This window comes from Pelophylax lessonae (assembly GCF_965119305.1).
Source record: "Pelophylax lessonae genome assembly, chromosome: 3".
Taxonomy (NCBI): domain Eukaryota; kingdom Metazoa; phylum Chordata; class Amphibia; order Anura; family Ranidae; genus Pelophylax; species Pelophylax lessonae.
This window is the reverse complement of record NC_138770.1, coordinates 441,001,221-441,017,470: the sequence shown is the minus strand read 5'-3', so window position 1 is coordinate 441,017,470 and position 16,250 is coordinate 441,001,221. Positions and strand designations below refer to the sequence as shown.

Sequence of the window (16,250 nt, the reverse complement as noted above, 5' to 3'; positions counted from 1 at the left end):
CTGCGACATTGCGGCAGACAGATCGGACCCTTAACTGACATTTTTGACACTTTTGGGGGTACCAGTGACATTACTACAGTAATCAGTGCTAAAAATATCCACTGTTACTGTAATAATGCCATTGGGAATACTATTGGTGATCAAGGGGTTAAATGTAAGCCTAGGGGAGTGATTCTAACTGTGGGCTTTTGAACTGAACATAGAGACATGCAATCCTATATAACAGGATCACATGGTCTCTGTGATCATTGCAGGGAGAAGAACGGACAGTTGTGTTTACATCAGCCGTCCGTCTTTCTCTGTCAGTGGGGAGAGATCGCCGGTGTCAGGCGGCAATCGGAGCTGCCTAACACCCGCACTGGCTTCCTCGCTGACGATCAGGGGTGCGCACTCACCCCCTAGTGGCCTCCCAGGCAGATGCCGTCTATTAACGTGATTTTGCCTAGGAGAGCCACACTGCCAACGTAAATAGACAGTGCGCCGACGGGAAGTGGTTAAGTGATAATAGAAAAAGCACCACTGAGTTTTTTTCTCCTTTTGGACTCCTGCCCTATTTAACATGAGATGATTAATCTTTATCAATTAGATATACTGTTTAGAGCAGTGTTTCGCATCCTTTTTACCTTCGAGGAACCTCTGGCAAAAAGAGATCTCGGGGAACCCCTGGAGTAATGTTCACATCTACAGCTCACGGAACATTGGTATGATCAGCGAGCTGTTTATGATAACAATTATTTTTAGAAATAGCTTTAAATAAAAGAATAACTATTAAAAGGCACCTATTTAATGTGAAATTTGTACAGGGTCCTTGAGATAAACAGTGTGTGGATGGGGCAGGAGCAGGCCCGGACTGGGACAAAATAATAGGCTCGGGCATTTTAGACTGAGCAGCCGGGGGGGGGGGGGGGGGAGTTCGTCAGGACGGTTGATGATAGTATTTAATGTTCCAGGATGTGTGGATTCGATTACGGTACCTTTTTTAGTTTAATCTGACAGACTGGGTCCAATTTAGATCAGAGCTGCCATATGATGCTGTTTTTTTTTTTTTGTCTTTAAATCCTGTTTTGATGGTTGAGTCCTAAAAATAGTATGAAGCAGCACAAGATGAGGGTTACTCTAATCAAGGGGTAGACAACCTTTTTGGGCACAGTGTGCCGAAAAATGTTTTCAAAGAAATTGGGAGTGCCAGATACATAAAAAACAACTGTCAACTTCATATAAAGTAACTGCTGTAAACCACTTGAATAATAGTAAGAAATCAAGTGAGCTTTGCACCTTCACACATCAGATCAGCCCTAATTCCTGCACCTTCACACATCAGATCACCCCAATTCCTGCACTATCACACCTCAGATCAGTCCAATTCCTGCACCTTCACACATCGGATTAGCCCCAATTCCTGCACCTTCACACTTCAGATCAGCCCCAATTCCTGCACCTTCACACATCGGATTAGCCCCAATTCCTGCACCTTCACACTTCAGATCAGCCCCAATTCCTGCACCTTCACACATCAGATCACCCAAATTCCTGCACTATCACACCTCAGATCACCCCAATTCCTGCACCTTCACACATCAGATCAGCCCCAATTCCTGCACTATCACACCTCAGATCACCCCAATTCCTGCATCTTCACACATCAGATCAGCCCCAATTCCTGCACTATCACACCCCAGATCACCCCAATTCCTGCACCTTCACACATCAGATCAGCCCCAATTCCTGCACTATCACACCCCAGATCACCCCAATTCCTGCACCTTCACACATCAAATCAGCCCCAATTCCTGCACTATCACACCTCAGATCACCCCAATTCCTGCACCTTCACACATCAGATCAGCCCCAATTCCTGCACTATCACACCCCAGATCACCCCAATTCCTGCACCTTCACACCTCCAATTAGCCTCAGTTCCTGCACCTTCACAACTCAGATCAGCCCCAATTTCTGCACCTTCACAACCCAGATCAGGTCCCAGCCATAGATTATTAGCTGAAAATTGCTGACAGACTCCCGCTGTGTACAATCACAGGGGTGTAGGTGAGCGAGGCATACGTCTGAAAACCCTGAAACAAGCAGCGACCCCCCCCCAAACGCTATTCACTTCAGAGGTCCCCCCAATCACTATTCACTTCAGAGATCCCCCCAATCACTTTTCACTTCAGAGGTCCCCCACCATCACTATTCACTTCAGAGGTCCCCCCCAAACACTATTCACTTCAGAGGTCTCCCCCATCACTATTCACTTCAGAGGTCTCCCCCATCGCTATTCACTTCAGAGGTCTCCCCCCATCACTATTCACTTCAGAGGTCTCCCCATCACTATTCACTTCAGAGGTCCCCCCAATCACTATTCACTTCAGAGGTCTCCCCCGTCACTATTCACTTCAGAGGTCTCCCCCGTCACTATTCACTTCAGAGGTCTCCCCCGTCACTATTCACTTCAGAGGTCTCCCCTGTCACTATTCACTTCAGAGGTCTCCCCCAAACACTATTCACTTCAGAGGTCCCCCACAAACACTATTCACTTCAGAGGTCCCCCCCAAACACTATTCACTTCAGGTCCTCCCCCAAACACTATTCACTTCAGAGGTCTCCCCCAAACACTATTCACTTCAGAGGTCCCCCCCAAACACTATTCACTTCAGAGGTCCATTCAAAGAGTTAATTACGTCATCTTCAGATGCTTACTTGTGTGATGCACTGCTTGCTTCCTCCTCGATCACACTTGCATGTCGCAGCTCCGGCAGGCAGCAGCATTCTATGCTCCAGTCCTTTCCCATCCCGCCTCTCAGTGATTTCACGCTGGCCAGGACAGGGAAGTGCCTGTCGGGCCAAGATTACTCCACCTGACAGGGGAGTGAAAGGCGGGGCTGGGCTTAGGCGTGCCCCAGTACAGGATCGCACCCGGAACATGTTGCAGCTATTACTAGCCATGTAGCGCGGCAGGTGTGTACTGTCAGTGTACTTGTCCAGCTATGATTTATGCATTCAGTTATGCAGCACATCCACTCTGCATGTCACAGCCTCTTCCAGCCCGGCCCACCGGGAAAATGCTCGGTTTGCCCTATGGCCAGTCCGGGCCTTGGCAGGAGGGCATGGTACAGGGGCTCAGAAGAGCACACTACATGAGGGGGAAGCAGGGCACATTACATGAGGGTAGGGCACATTACGTGGGAACAAGGCACATTACGTGGGAACAAGGCACATTACGTGGGAACAAGGCACATTACATGAGGGCATAGCAAATTATGTGGAAACAAGGCACATTATATGAGACAGGGGACAGAGCACCAGGGCACATTGAATGGGACAAGGCACAAAGCATGGGACAGACTGTTGGGCACATTGTGGGGGACACAACTGGGCACACTACAGTACCAGCTTAGAGATAAAATGCACATCTCAAGAGAGAAATACATAGGCAATGGCTTACCTCCTCCTTAAAAATGCTCGATACTTGACTGGCTCAAGCATCAGAACTTTCATTTAAAGACAGTAGCAGCATCCCCAATACCTTTTCCATTGATAGGGTTTCTCTAAAGACCAGAACTTATAGTTCATATGCATGGCCTGGTTTTTTTTTTTTGTTTTAATGAAAACAAAATGCTTTAATGCAGAGCAGCAGGTGGTGGAGATACCATTGTGTATCTTATTTAGGCCTCATGAGTGGAGTTGAAATTTCACGCCTTAACATTTGACAGAAGCTAGTGTATTATACAACTATGTAAGCTATTCTTTTACTTGTGAATGTCTGAGTGCAGTTTAGCGCCATCTTGTGGTAGAAGTTTGCCTGACAATTAGCTGTTTTCTAAATCTAGTTCTGTACAAATTGTGGACGTAATTGTGGACAACAATATTGTAACATAGAAAAATAAATAAAAAAATATAAATTAGAAGCCCACCCTTAATGCTTTCTTTGTTTTTTATTTTCCATTTTTAATAGAAATTTTACAACACAATAATGAATTTTGTAGTCAACAGAAACTGTTTCTATCCAGATATTTCATGTAGATATTGAAGAAAGAATTAACTACTGATGAATAAAACAGTGTCCAATGGCTTGGCATTGGAGGAGACTTACATGACATATGTCAGGGTTGAGTGGGTTTCTGAAGGACACATCTTTTCTCTCTGTACCTTTCCTGTTCTCTGACCTGCTCACAGGCAGCTATTTATTAGATATCAGGGGGTCGAGAATTCAGATGCATTAGAAAATGGCTGGAAAATGTGTAGATATTGTTGGAAATGAAAGAAAAATATATACCATTTCTAGAATTGAACTGCACGTTCAACATTGAAAACAATATAACGCCCATGTTTACCCACAGATATTTGTAGCACATGGTAAATAACTTTTCTGTTGCAGCCATTTAATATATATATATTTTTTTTACTTCTAGATCCAAAAGGAAGGTCCTTGGTCGCAAGGATTCTGATGATGATCGATGTAGAAATCACTCGCCTTCCCCACCAGTCACACCAACAGCAGGAGTCCCAAACGTGAGCTCCTTTAAGCAGCCTGGAGCAATCCAAAGAAGTATGCGAAAGACTAGTACCAGCAATGATAGTTTCAAAGCTTTGTTACTAAAAAAGGGAAGCAGGTCGGAGTGTGGTTTTCGTATGTCTGCTGCGGAAATGCTGAAACACACTGACCCGAGGTTTCAAAGATCACAATCGGATTCATCTCTGGAGCTGCCAGACAGTCCAACATTGAGTTCCCCGAGCAAGAATAAAAGAGCTCAGGAGGAATGGGCCAAGAGTGAGGGAATAATGCCAAGAAGCATGTCAGTTTCTGGGACTAGGTACAGCCGCTCCAGAACACCACCATCTGCAGCTAGCAGTAAATACAACGTCCGGAGCCGCCTTCAAAGCAGTCCCATGACAGTGATTTGTGAAGGGGAAGGAGAGACGGCTGATGCTGTAGAAAATAGCTGTACAAAAGCACCACTTATGAACACAATGAGCCTGGACAGGTTTCAGAGAAGGGACTCTGAGCGTAATTACTCTGTTGGTGCTGACAGTTCCAATCCCAGAGTTCACATAGACTTGATGAGTAGATTTTCAGATGTCAGCCCAAGCAAAGACAATGACTCTTCGTAAGCAAATAGCCGAGGAATGGTGGTGTGTCATGAAATGTATCAAGCAAATCCCTAGAAAGCATAGAGAATGCTATGATCACAAAAGCAATGTTGCACATTGCCATGCACTTGGTGTCTGTATAGTAAATGCTTTAACATTGCAGCCTCTGTGAGTTAGCATTTAGTGGGATTGATTTAGTATGCAGCACCTGCAAGACAGAGCGGTGAAACCAAAGTTGGGAAAGAGATCTAGAACCCCAATGCCTGCATTGGAGCTTTTAAAACACATCTCAAAGAAACAGCTGCCAAGAACATGCATCCAGGCATGAGGTAATGGGTTGGAAATGCTGTCTGTATTTAGGTTTCTAAAACTTAGTGACATCTACTAAACAGGGTATAATGGGTCATAGATGCACTGCTGGCACGACTTTTTCTGGACATCAACCAGAGTTTATTACACTGAGTGCATTTAGTGGGCTGGTAGTGGGCTTGGTAAACTAACCCAATCAAATTGCTGGTTTATGATTTCTTTGGTACTGTTTTTGGTTTCTGGTTTTATTTTTCTTTTCTATTAATATCGCAGTTGAGTCACCTCTCTTGAATATTTTCAGCTGCTGTGCAGCCGTACAAGCCTAGATTTTACTTATGTAGAAAAAAAAATGCAGCAAAGAAAATATTATACAATCAGCCATAGAGGTATATAGCCACTTCATAAAACTCAGCAAAAAAAATGTCATTTTAAATGCAAATATACAGTGCAGCATTTTTGTAACAATACTGCAAATGTACAGGACCCTACATGATGCTGCAATAGGTTGCAGTGCACTCTGCTGAATTGCTAGTCCATTTAGTTACACTATAGGGTTTTTGTTAATAAACACTACATTTTCCACTTGTTTCTTTTCTCAGACTGTGTAACTTGCACTACAAAGATGTTTGTGTAACCACATATTTTATTGCTTGACATTCATTTTAACATGCTGACACAAAAGACTAAATACAACAAACAAAATGAATGCCAATGTTTGTTTCTTATCTAAAAATGCTAAATTTTGGTTACCAAAGAATAGTTTTAGTCTCTTTTTAGTTTTAAAAGCAATATGCCTGTACAATTTCTTAACAGTTTTTACATGTGGAAAAAGGCATTTTACAATTTGGATAGACTGAGTTTCTTTTGTACTGTTTTATAGCATAATTTTGACGTCTTGTGTAGTTTTTATATTATTTGTATATAATAGGACTTTTAAATCCTTACTTTTTAACCTGCGTTTAAAATTTGTACATTTTTGAGAATTTTAGACAGGAAAAAAAAAAACAAAAAAAACAGGTGTAGTTAACCCATAGGCTGCTGGAGGAGGTTACATAATAATGCAATGCAGTATGCTGAAGCCTCCTGCAGCAGGCTACATAAAATGCTTAATTTATTTCAGTACTTCTGTGACATGTGGCTGTGACCCTCAACCTTTGTAATACTGTACACATTCAGGGGCCTTCAATTTACTAGACAATGACAATGCTGTGACTGTGCTTCAAATAAAGCAAGGCTGAAAGAAAACAGAGTATGTCTTTTATGCTTTTTTTGTGTTTGTGAAAAATATAACGGAAAAAGCTTTAGCAATTTTATCAAGAGAAATAATACAGTTTGTGGTAAAGCCAACAATTCTACCTTTCTTATCCACTTTCCACTTAGGCCAACTCTGACATTTCTCCTCTCAGAACCCCCAAACATTATATATATTTTCTTTAGCAGAGAACCTAGAGAATAAATTGATGGTCGTTGCAAATTGTTAGGTCACAGGGTATTTGCACAGCAATTTTTCGAATGCAATTTTTTGGGGAACACATACACTTCATAAAATTCACAATATATAACCCAGTTATTTGTTAGAATATAAAAGATGATATTAGGCCGGGTAAATGGATAACTATCACACTTTAAAATTGCGCACACTGGTGAAATGGTACCAAACTTTGGTACTCAAAAATCTCCATAGGCCATGCTTTAAAAAAAATGTATAGGTTACCAGTTTAAAGTTACAGAGGAGGTCCAGTTGTAGAATTATTGCTCTCACTCTAATGTTCGCAGGGATACCTGCCATATGTAGTGCCAGCGCCATTTACATATGCGGGCGCAACTTACGTATGCATTCGCTTCTGCGTACGAGCATGAGAGGACAGGGGCGCTTTAACATTTTTATTTTTTATTTTTACACTATCCTTTTAAATTTTTCTCAATGTAATAGGAATGAGGCATGGCAGGTCCTCTTTGTGGAGAGATCTGAGGTCAATAGGACCCCAGATATCTCCTCTACCCTGGAAAGCATGAGATAAAAAAATAAATAAAAACATTGATCTCTGCTTTTCAGGGAAAATGGTAGTGTATACATCTGCCAGAGCCAGAAGTGACGTCATGACATCACTTTCAGTCTCCCAGGGTCATATTGATGGCCGGGGACCAGCTTCATGGTAATCTGGAACCGTCACTGGATCAGATCCCTGGCTTCCCAATCACACGGGAGAGCCTGTAGAGGCACCAGATGGTGGCGGGAGGAAGGGGATGTCTGCCCTCGCTGCCTGAAAAAGCAACCCAGCAGCTAAATAGGGAAATCTCCATCTGAAAACAAAGATATCTTAATGATGCCTGTAGCCGCAGGCATCATCCAGATATCACCACTTCAACCTAAGGACATCATATGATGTCCTATGGGCGGGAAGTGGTTAACCACTTGCCGACCGCCGCACGACAATTACGGCGGCGGTCAGCCCTTCACAGGCAAAGTGACGTAGGGCTACGTCGCTAGCCTGTGAGGCTCTGGGGAGCTAGCGCGGGTCACGGACCCCCCCCCGCGCGTGTGCCCGGCGGACCCGATGTCCGCCGGGCACTCGCGATTGTCCGTTACACCGGGAGAAAGATAGGGCGGCTAATGTAAACAAAGCCGCCTGTCATTCTCCCCTGTGTAAGAATGGAGATCACACGGTTCTGCTATGTAGGACCGTTGATCTCTGTTCTTACACCATTAGCCACATCCAATCACATTTAGAATCACGCCCCTAGGGACACACTTAACCCCTCCCTCTCAAAAAAAGTTAACCCCTTCACTGCCAGTGTCATTTTTACAGTAACAGTTCATATGTATAGCACTGATTACTGTAGTAATGTCACTGGTAACCCCAAAAGTGTCAAAAATGTCAGTCAAGGGTTCGATCTGTCCGCCGCAATGTCGCAGTCCCGCAAAAAAAATCGCAGATCGCCGCCATTACTCGTAAAAAAAAAAACAACAAAAATGACAAAAATCTTTTCCATAGTTAGTAAACGCAATAACTTTTGCGCAAACCAATCAAAATACGCTTTTTGCGATTTCTTTTTTTTTTTTTTTACCAAACATATGTAGCAGAAAACAAATTGGCCTAAAATGTTGAAAAATTTAGATTTTTACATTTTTTTTATGGGGAATTTCATATAAAAAATGTGAAAAATATTGTTATTTTTTCAAAATTGACGCACTTTTTTTTGTTTATAGCGCATGATCAAAAATCGCACAGGTGATCAAATACCACCAAAAGAAAGCTCTGTTTGTGGGAAAAAAAGGACGTCAAATTTGTTTAGGTACAGCGTCGCACGACCGCACAATTGTCCGTTAAAGTCACGCAGTGCCGAATCGCAAAATAGGCCCTGCTCAGGAAGGGGGTCAAATTTTCCCAGGGCTTAAGTGCTTAAAAAGACATTTCCAGTGCAGCCTGATAGCTCACCCCCAACAAGGTATACTTGCCCATCCACGCATCTTCATTGGCTTCTAGCTATGGAGGAGTATATGATCTTCCTATAGGGGGGGTTATGTTTGACCTCACTGAAGGTGATTTAGAGGGCAGCAAGTGAAGAAGCTACTCATATTTACATATAGTAGGGTAACTTTGTTTGTGTATCTTTCATCATACAGTTGTGCTCAAAACTTTGTATCCCCTTGGAGAATTAGTAATCTATTTTTCTTTGAAGAAAATGTGGTTAAGCAGGCAAAACACATTTGTTTTGTTTCTTATGAGATTCATCTTCAACTGTAGGTTGTACAGAATGGCACAATCCTAAAACAAAACATGGCAACAAGTAGACAAATGAAATGACCCCTGTTCAAGAGTCTGCACACCCTTAGTTTTTAATACTGTGTATTGTATGCATTTGAAGAAGAGGGGCAAGTCCCTGGAAAAGCGTCATGCATACCCCCTCTCCCGACATCCACCAGGCATTTTGACAGCTGTCATTCTCGTGTGCAGCCTAGAACACCACTACTAATATCCATAATTTGAGCTGGCTGGCTCTCTGTCATCCTTGGTCTCTGTTTCCCCAGTGATGCCTACAGCCTCACACTGATTACAGCTGCTTGGTCTCAGGTGTTCCCTATCCATGCTGTTTCATGCTAACGTCTATTTAAGTGTGCTGCTTATTTTAATAAAGTGTTTTTCTTTTTTTTTTTATTCTGACCTCAGCGCCCTGCCTTTTCGTTTTCTTCTATATTCTTTTATATTATATTCTTTTTTTTTTTTATATTCTATTCCTTTTTTATTCTTTTCAAATTTTAATTTATTCTATCCGAATTTCGGGAAAAAGTTATATTGTTATATTCTTTCTATTCTATTCTTTTCTATTGTTCTTTTCTATCCTATTTTCTATTCTATTCTTTTTTTATTCTGTTCACATTTATTCTGTTTGAAATTTGAATTTCAGAAGATGGTTATATTCTTTCTATTCTATACTATTCTAATCTATTTTCTCTTCATTGACAGACACAGCTCCATATTCTTCACCATAGGGTTATGCTGCCCTCTACAGGAATCAGATTAGCAGACAACACAAAAGCTTGGCTATGCCCTGTAGGCCGTCCTCAGCTGACATAACCTCCTCCTCTGCTTAGAGATACTCTTTTGTTTGCCTAGTTCAGGAGTAGGACCTAATCTCCCTGCCGGGCCCTAGGTCCTGTTCTTTTTTTTTTTTTCTATTTTCTTTTCTATCTATTTTCTTTTCTATCCTATTCTTTTTTGTTATTCCATACTATTCTATTCTTTTTTTATTCTATTCGAAATTTGAATTTCAGAAGATGGTTTCTATTCTATATTCTTTTTCTATTCTATACTATTCTAATCTATTATTATTTTCTATTCAAATTTGAATTCTTTTTGAATTTTGGGAAATGGTAATATTCTTTCTATTATATTCTTTTATTTTATATATTTTCTATTTATATATTTTCTATTTAATTGTTTTCTATTCTTTTCAAATTTTTATTTATTCTCTGAATTTCGAAAGAAGGTTATATTCTTTCTATTCTATGCTATTCTTTTTTTTTTTTTCTATTCTATTCTTTTTTCTATTCAATACTTTTCCATTGTATTGGAGTTCAAATTTGTTCTATTTGAAATTTGAATGTCAGAAGATGGTTATATTGTTTCTATTTTATTCTATTCTCTTCTATTCCTTTTTTTTTTCTATTTTATTTTATTCTGTTTTTATTTTCTATTCTATCCCTTAAATTTCCATTCTATTTTTTCTATTCTTTTTTATTCTATTCTTTTCTATTTTATTGTCTTCATCAACTATTTAAATTCGAATTTATGTTATTTTAGATTTATTTAAATTCGTTACAAATTTCCGAATAACTAAAAATTTGTCAGAATTAATTTCAATTTAGAACAAAATGAACCGCACATGTCGAGCTCTGTTTACTGTAGGCCAGGATCTGTCATGGGGGCCAAAAAGAACCTGTACTCAGTGTCAAGTTTAATTCCTGATTTAACTTTACAATTCACACTAGGTGCAAATATTTTACATTCCCCAATGTATGGATCATTAAATGTCTGAGAATTCTTTTGTGGGTAATAATTTATTTTTTTAGTGAACATTTTAAGGATGTTGACATTTTGCTTCAGATCAATAAACACACACAAAAAATAAATGTAAAATGTATTTTCTGACCATTTATTAGAATAATTTACAGTACATTCATTGTAGAACATGTAGCACTGCCCCCGTAGGGACTGCTGAATGTTAACTCTGCGGGCTCCCCTGATTACCAACACACAGTTATAAGCAAATGCAATTCTTACATTCCTCATAGCTCTTCACTTCAATAAACAGTCCAGGGTTACTGTTTTTTGTTGTTGTTTATTTTGTAATGGGGATAAGAGAAGGGAATAGTGGGATACTCCAATTTAACTATTCACAATATCTGAGGACTTCTATCTTCATTACTCCACTAGTAGGTATGGAACAGCCAGGCTGTTAATTCATCCTGCCATTTTGGTTAAATGGGGTTAAGTCTCTTGCTTTCTCTCAAGCCAACTTGGTGAACAATATCTTATCTTCAGGATACTATCCCTGGCACCCTCTTTCTGCTGACACCCCTCCACTGACTATCCTATGAGCAGGGGTGCCCCCCCTCAGGTCAGGCCCATTGACATGAATTCCTGTACTCCCGATACTGCAGCAACAGGGTCTCCAGTGTCTCCCCTCTCAGACAGCTTCCTTGGACCTCCGTGTTCAGCTCCTCTCAGCCGCTCCTCAGTATGTCCTCCTTGGACCCCTCTACGACAGACCCCAAGCACATGTGCTCCTGGCTTTTATACAGTATCACAGCATGCACCGAGGAGACCTGCCTTCTGCCAATCATCCTTCCTATTGGACTAACGTGAAACACTCTCCAGACTGAATGAATCGCATACTGAGCACAATGAGCAGACATCACTAACAGATCCTGCTCTTTAGGCAGAAAACAATATAGATTTACCTGCAGCCCCTTTGGTAAGCAGACAGAGCCCAAACTATACTCTCTCACTAGCACCTACCTAGGAGGGGGCTACAAACAGGGTACATAAGCTTGGTGGTTTCTATCAAACTAACTTCTCTGTAGAACAGAAATTGAAATACGATATGTCTGTGCCCAAATCCGAATAGCTTTACACATACAGGTATACATAATCCATCATGTACATCAACTCTCTGTACACTGCTATACACTCTTACACATTTCTTGCGAACATGGCATGAAAATAGGGATTTTTGGTTCACATGCATTGCAATACATGTTTAAGCTGGACAATTGCGTCAAAGTAATCCCCCTCTGGCAAGTCCCTACACTACTCTATTCTACTTTATTCTCTTCACTATTACTATACAGTACAACTATAGTTACATAGTTAGTCAGGTTGAAAAAAGACACAAGTCCATCTAGCTTAACCAATAAAAAAAAACAAAAAAAACATACAATCCCATATACACAATCTTATGCCCACAGCTGATCCAGAGGAAGGCAAAAAAACCCAGGCAAAGCATGAACCAGCAGGTGAAAATATTCCCTCTTAATTCCCCCAAGAGGCAATCGGATTTTCCCTGGATCAACTTTACCTATGAATATTAGTATTCAGTTATATCATGTACATTTAGGAAAGAATCCAGGCCTTTTTTAAAGCAATCTACTGAGCTGGCCAGAACCACCTTTGGAAGGAGTCTATCCCACATTTTTACAGCTCTTACTGTGAAGAAAGACCAGGAGCAGCAACGAGGGACCCGAGAAGAGGAGGATCCAGGCTGCCCTGTGCAAAACCGACTGCACAGAGAAGGTATGTATAACATGTTTGTTATTTAACAAAACTTTACAATCCCTTTAATATTAATATTACAGGTACTTGTATAGCCCTATCAATTTTTGCAGCACTTTACATATACAGTATATTATAGGTCCCACATTCATACCTACTAGGGTCAATTACCCTACCAGAATGTCTTTGGAGTGTGGGAGCAAACCGGAGAATACCCATGCAGGTACAGGGAGAAGATGCAAACTCCATGCAGGTAGTGCCGTGTTTGGGATTCAAAATGACAACCCTAGTGCTACTAGGCACTTTTTTTCTCACCATTATTCTTTTCTCCTCTCTGCTCCACTACTCTACTTTAAAAAATGCCAAGTACTTACTTGCAGAAAAAGTAAGATACAATATGTCTGTGCTCAAATCCAAATAAGTTTACATATACAGTATATACCCATAAAGTTTATATACGATGAGGTAGAACCACATGAATACCAAAAAAAGTTAATTCTCTGCACACTGCTATACACAAGGTGAACCTAATGGGTGGAAGTGAGAACAATAAAGCAAACCTAACTAACCAAACTATGTGCATATGATGGGGTAAACAGGGCAGAGCAGAATCAGACTGAGGCGCAAGGGATGAGGAATAATGGGGAGTCACAGGGAGCAAAGTACATGGGGCATACAGGCAGAACAGTATGGCAATATGGAATAGTAGATGAGGAACTAAATACTTTCCCAGCAGCCAGGATTAGGTGAAGACTAATAACTGGTGGACAGTGGAACTATATCCTTCAGGTCTGGGAACCACAGTGCCACCAGCAGGTGATCCATTTCCTGACAGCAACCCCCCAAGGAGTAATCACCACATGTCCCAATTAGACCTGGTTATACACGTTTATATGAGAGATCCACATGCCAAAAAAGTCCAAAGAGAAAATCTCACATTGTCAGAAGATGTGCCAGATTCCCTACTTCTAAAGTCTGGAAACAAGCAGGATGTTCTGCCGCCGGGTCATATAACAGGCTAGATGCCCCACCACTCTGATCTAGCAGGTGGATAGGTGCATCCTTGCCAGGGTCTAACTACTTGGATTCTCACAGAGATACAAAACTCAATTTTGCAAAGGCCCTCAAGAAAGGACATACCTCTGGCATACCATGGGACGATTGCTACTTCCTGGGCTTTTATGGTAAATGCAGCTACCATTTAGGAGGAAATGTGTGGACCACCAAGGTCCCCTAGTGCAACTAACATCACAGTAATTGCATCTGGGTCATGGCAAGGTACATATGGTACTTGACCACTCTCTGGAAGATCACTACTACTAGGGCTGTTATGGCAAATGCAGCTAACCGTTACAGAGGAAATATCTGGACCACCAAGCTTTGGTGCAACAGGAACAGTACACTGCAAAAGGGACTTGAATAAGGTGACTACTCGAATCTCAGGCCAGACAGGCAACACATGCAAAGCATGTTACAACAATGGAAACTTGGAAGTATTAGACCAGGAGTAGGCAACCTTTGAGAGATGGAGATCTACCTGGACAACATTGAAGAAATCGAAGATCACCATGGTGCAGTGCCCCTCCCCCCACTTTTTTTTTTTTTTTTTTACTTTCCCAAGGTACATCCCCCCCCCCTCAATAAAGGCATGAAGAAAACCTAGAAAAATCGAATAAAACTAATGTCACTTTAAAATATACGTTTAGCCTACCTTAAAAGATAACTTCAGCGAGAAACCCCCACAAATCTAATCATGAAAACAGAACATCTGGAAATGCAGACTGATTTTCTTGACTAGTTTCAGACCTGGCTATCTGCTCTGATTTCTGGCCAGTGTAAGTAGTAGGTCGAGCAGCATACAGAGGTCAGTAAGGTGTAGACCAGTGTACAGAGGTCAGTAGTAAGTAGGGCAGTGTACAGAGGTCAGTAGGATGTAGGGAAGCGTAAAGGGGTCAATAGTATGTAGGGCAGTGTGCAGTGGACACTAGTAGGTATGGCAGTGTACAGGGGTCAGAAGTAGGTAGGGCAGCATACAGAGGTCAGTAGTAGGTAGTACTGGAGTCAGGAGGGCCTGGTGCAGAGGGGTCAGGGGGGAACGGTACTGGGGGGTCAGGAGAACACGGTACTGAAAGGTTAGGAGGGTACAGTACAGTGGGATCAGGACAGTGGTTTTGGGGGAATCAGGAGGGCTGGGTGTCTGGAAGGCATCAAAAGGGCTGGGTGTCAGGAAGGCATCAGGAGGGCTTGGGTATTAGGAGGGCTTCTTCTGTCTTCTTTTTTTGATTTTCTTCTTTCCACTTTTTTCTCCTTCCTTTTCCTGTGTCTCTTTTTTTTTTCTCTCAAATGTTTTTTTCTTTTTTTGCTCTTTCTTATTCTTCTAGACCAGAGATCTTTAAACTAAGGCCCTCCAGATGTTGCGGAACTACACATCCCATGAGGCATTGTATAACTCTGACATTCACATACATGACTAGGCATGATGGGAATTGTAGTTCCTGAACAACTGGAGGGCCATAGTTTGAAGACCCCTGTTCTAGACAGTATGTTCAGATAGTTTAATTTATCTTTGGTCTTGATGCCTTTTTGCTTTTCCATTTTCCCCTCTTTACTTTATTTACCACCTTGATACAGGTCACGCCCTCCAATTCAGCAACCTGCATTGTTGTGGCCGTTTACAGCTGGTGATGGCTGAGTGGCCTATATAGAGAGACAGAAATTTCAGTTAATCTATGGGCAGGCTGGTTGTACTGAAGTTGATCTATCGATGGACTTCAGTGCAACCAGCCTATCAGGATGTTTTGTTTGATCATTGCTTGCAGAACACAATAGCTCTGTGGGAGGGATTCCCCCATCAACACTGACTGTGTTGATGGGGGAATCGATCAATTTTCTTTCCTTCCACTCTTGGCTGAAGGAAAGGAAACTGCATAATGTACAGTATAGCCAGCCTAAGACCTGGCCACTGGATTAAAGGCTTTTCCCACTCAAGTCTCTTTGAAGCCTTCAAAGAGATAGGGTATATATATATATATATATATATATATATATAGTCTCTCTAAAACAGGGTTCATAAGCTTGGTATTGGCACCGGATTGCACTGGTACTTCAACAGACCTTTGTTGAAGACATCCAAACCGACTTTTATAAGGTGAGCCCCATCTCAAACAATGTATGATGTGTCTCCTTCCAAATAAAGGTGTCGCACCACCACTCCACCTGTCTCATGAACAAAACTGGAGACTGTCCTGTTCACCAGGATTCTGTCATGTGAAGTGGCCTCCTGGGAATTGGACCCCCTCCAGGACACCCTTGGGACAATCTCAGTCCATACAAGGACAAGGGATGGGCACAGTTCAGAAAATCATGAAGTAATTTCTGATCTGATAGATTAAGGTTCCCTTAGGCACGTTGTGAAGGTCATTTCCTCCAGCGTGTACAACTAAACTATCCGGGGATCCCCACTGGTGCATATTATCCTCTACCACAGGGCGCAACCTGTTACAGGTTGTACCACGAATCCCGATCTATTGTATCTCCACCTGACTGTCATCCAACCCCAGAGCATACAGTTTAGAT

General features: G+C 41.6%; 1 protein-coding gene across 6 annotated transcripts in view; it reads left to right on the top strand.

The window, feature by feature from the left end:
* Positions 1 to 5,862, top strand: part of NHSL1 (NHS like 1) — a 331,325-nt gene extending 325,463 nt beyond the window's left edge. For all 6 annotated transcript variants that reach the window (XM_082249099.1, XM_082249097.1, XM_082249098.1 and 3 more), the window contains one exon: positions 4,410 to 5,862. In XM_082249099.1, the coding sequence (XP_082105225.1) occupies positions 4,410 to 5,109 (700 nt within the window). In that variant the 3' untranslated portion in view covers positions 5,110 to 5,862. The remainder of the gene's footprint in view (positions 1 to 4,409) is intronic.
* Positions 5,863 to 16,250: the final 10,388 nt, after the last annotated feature.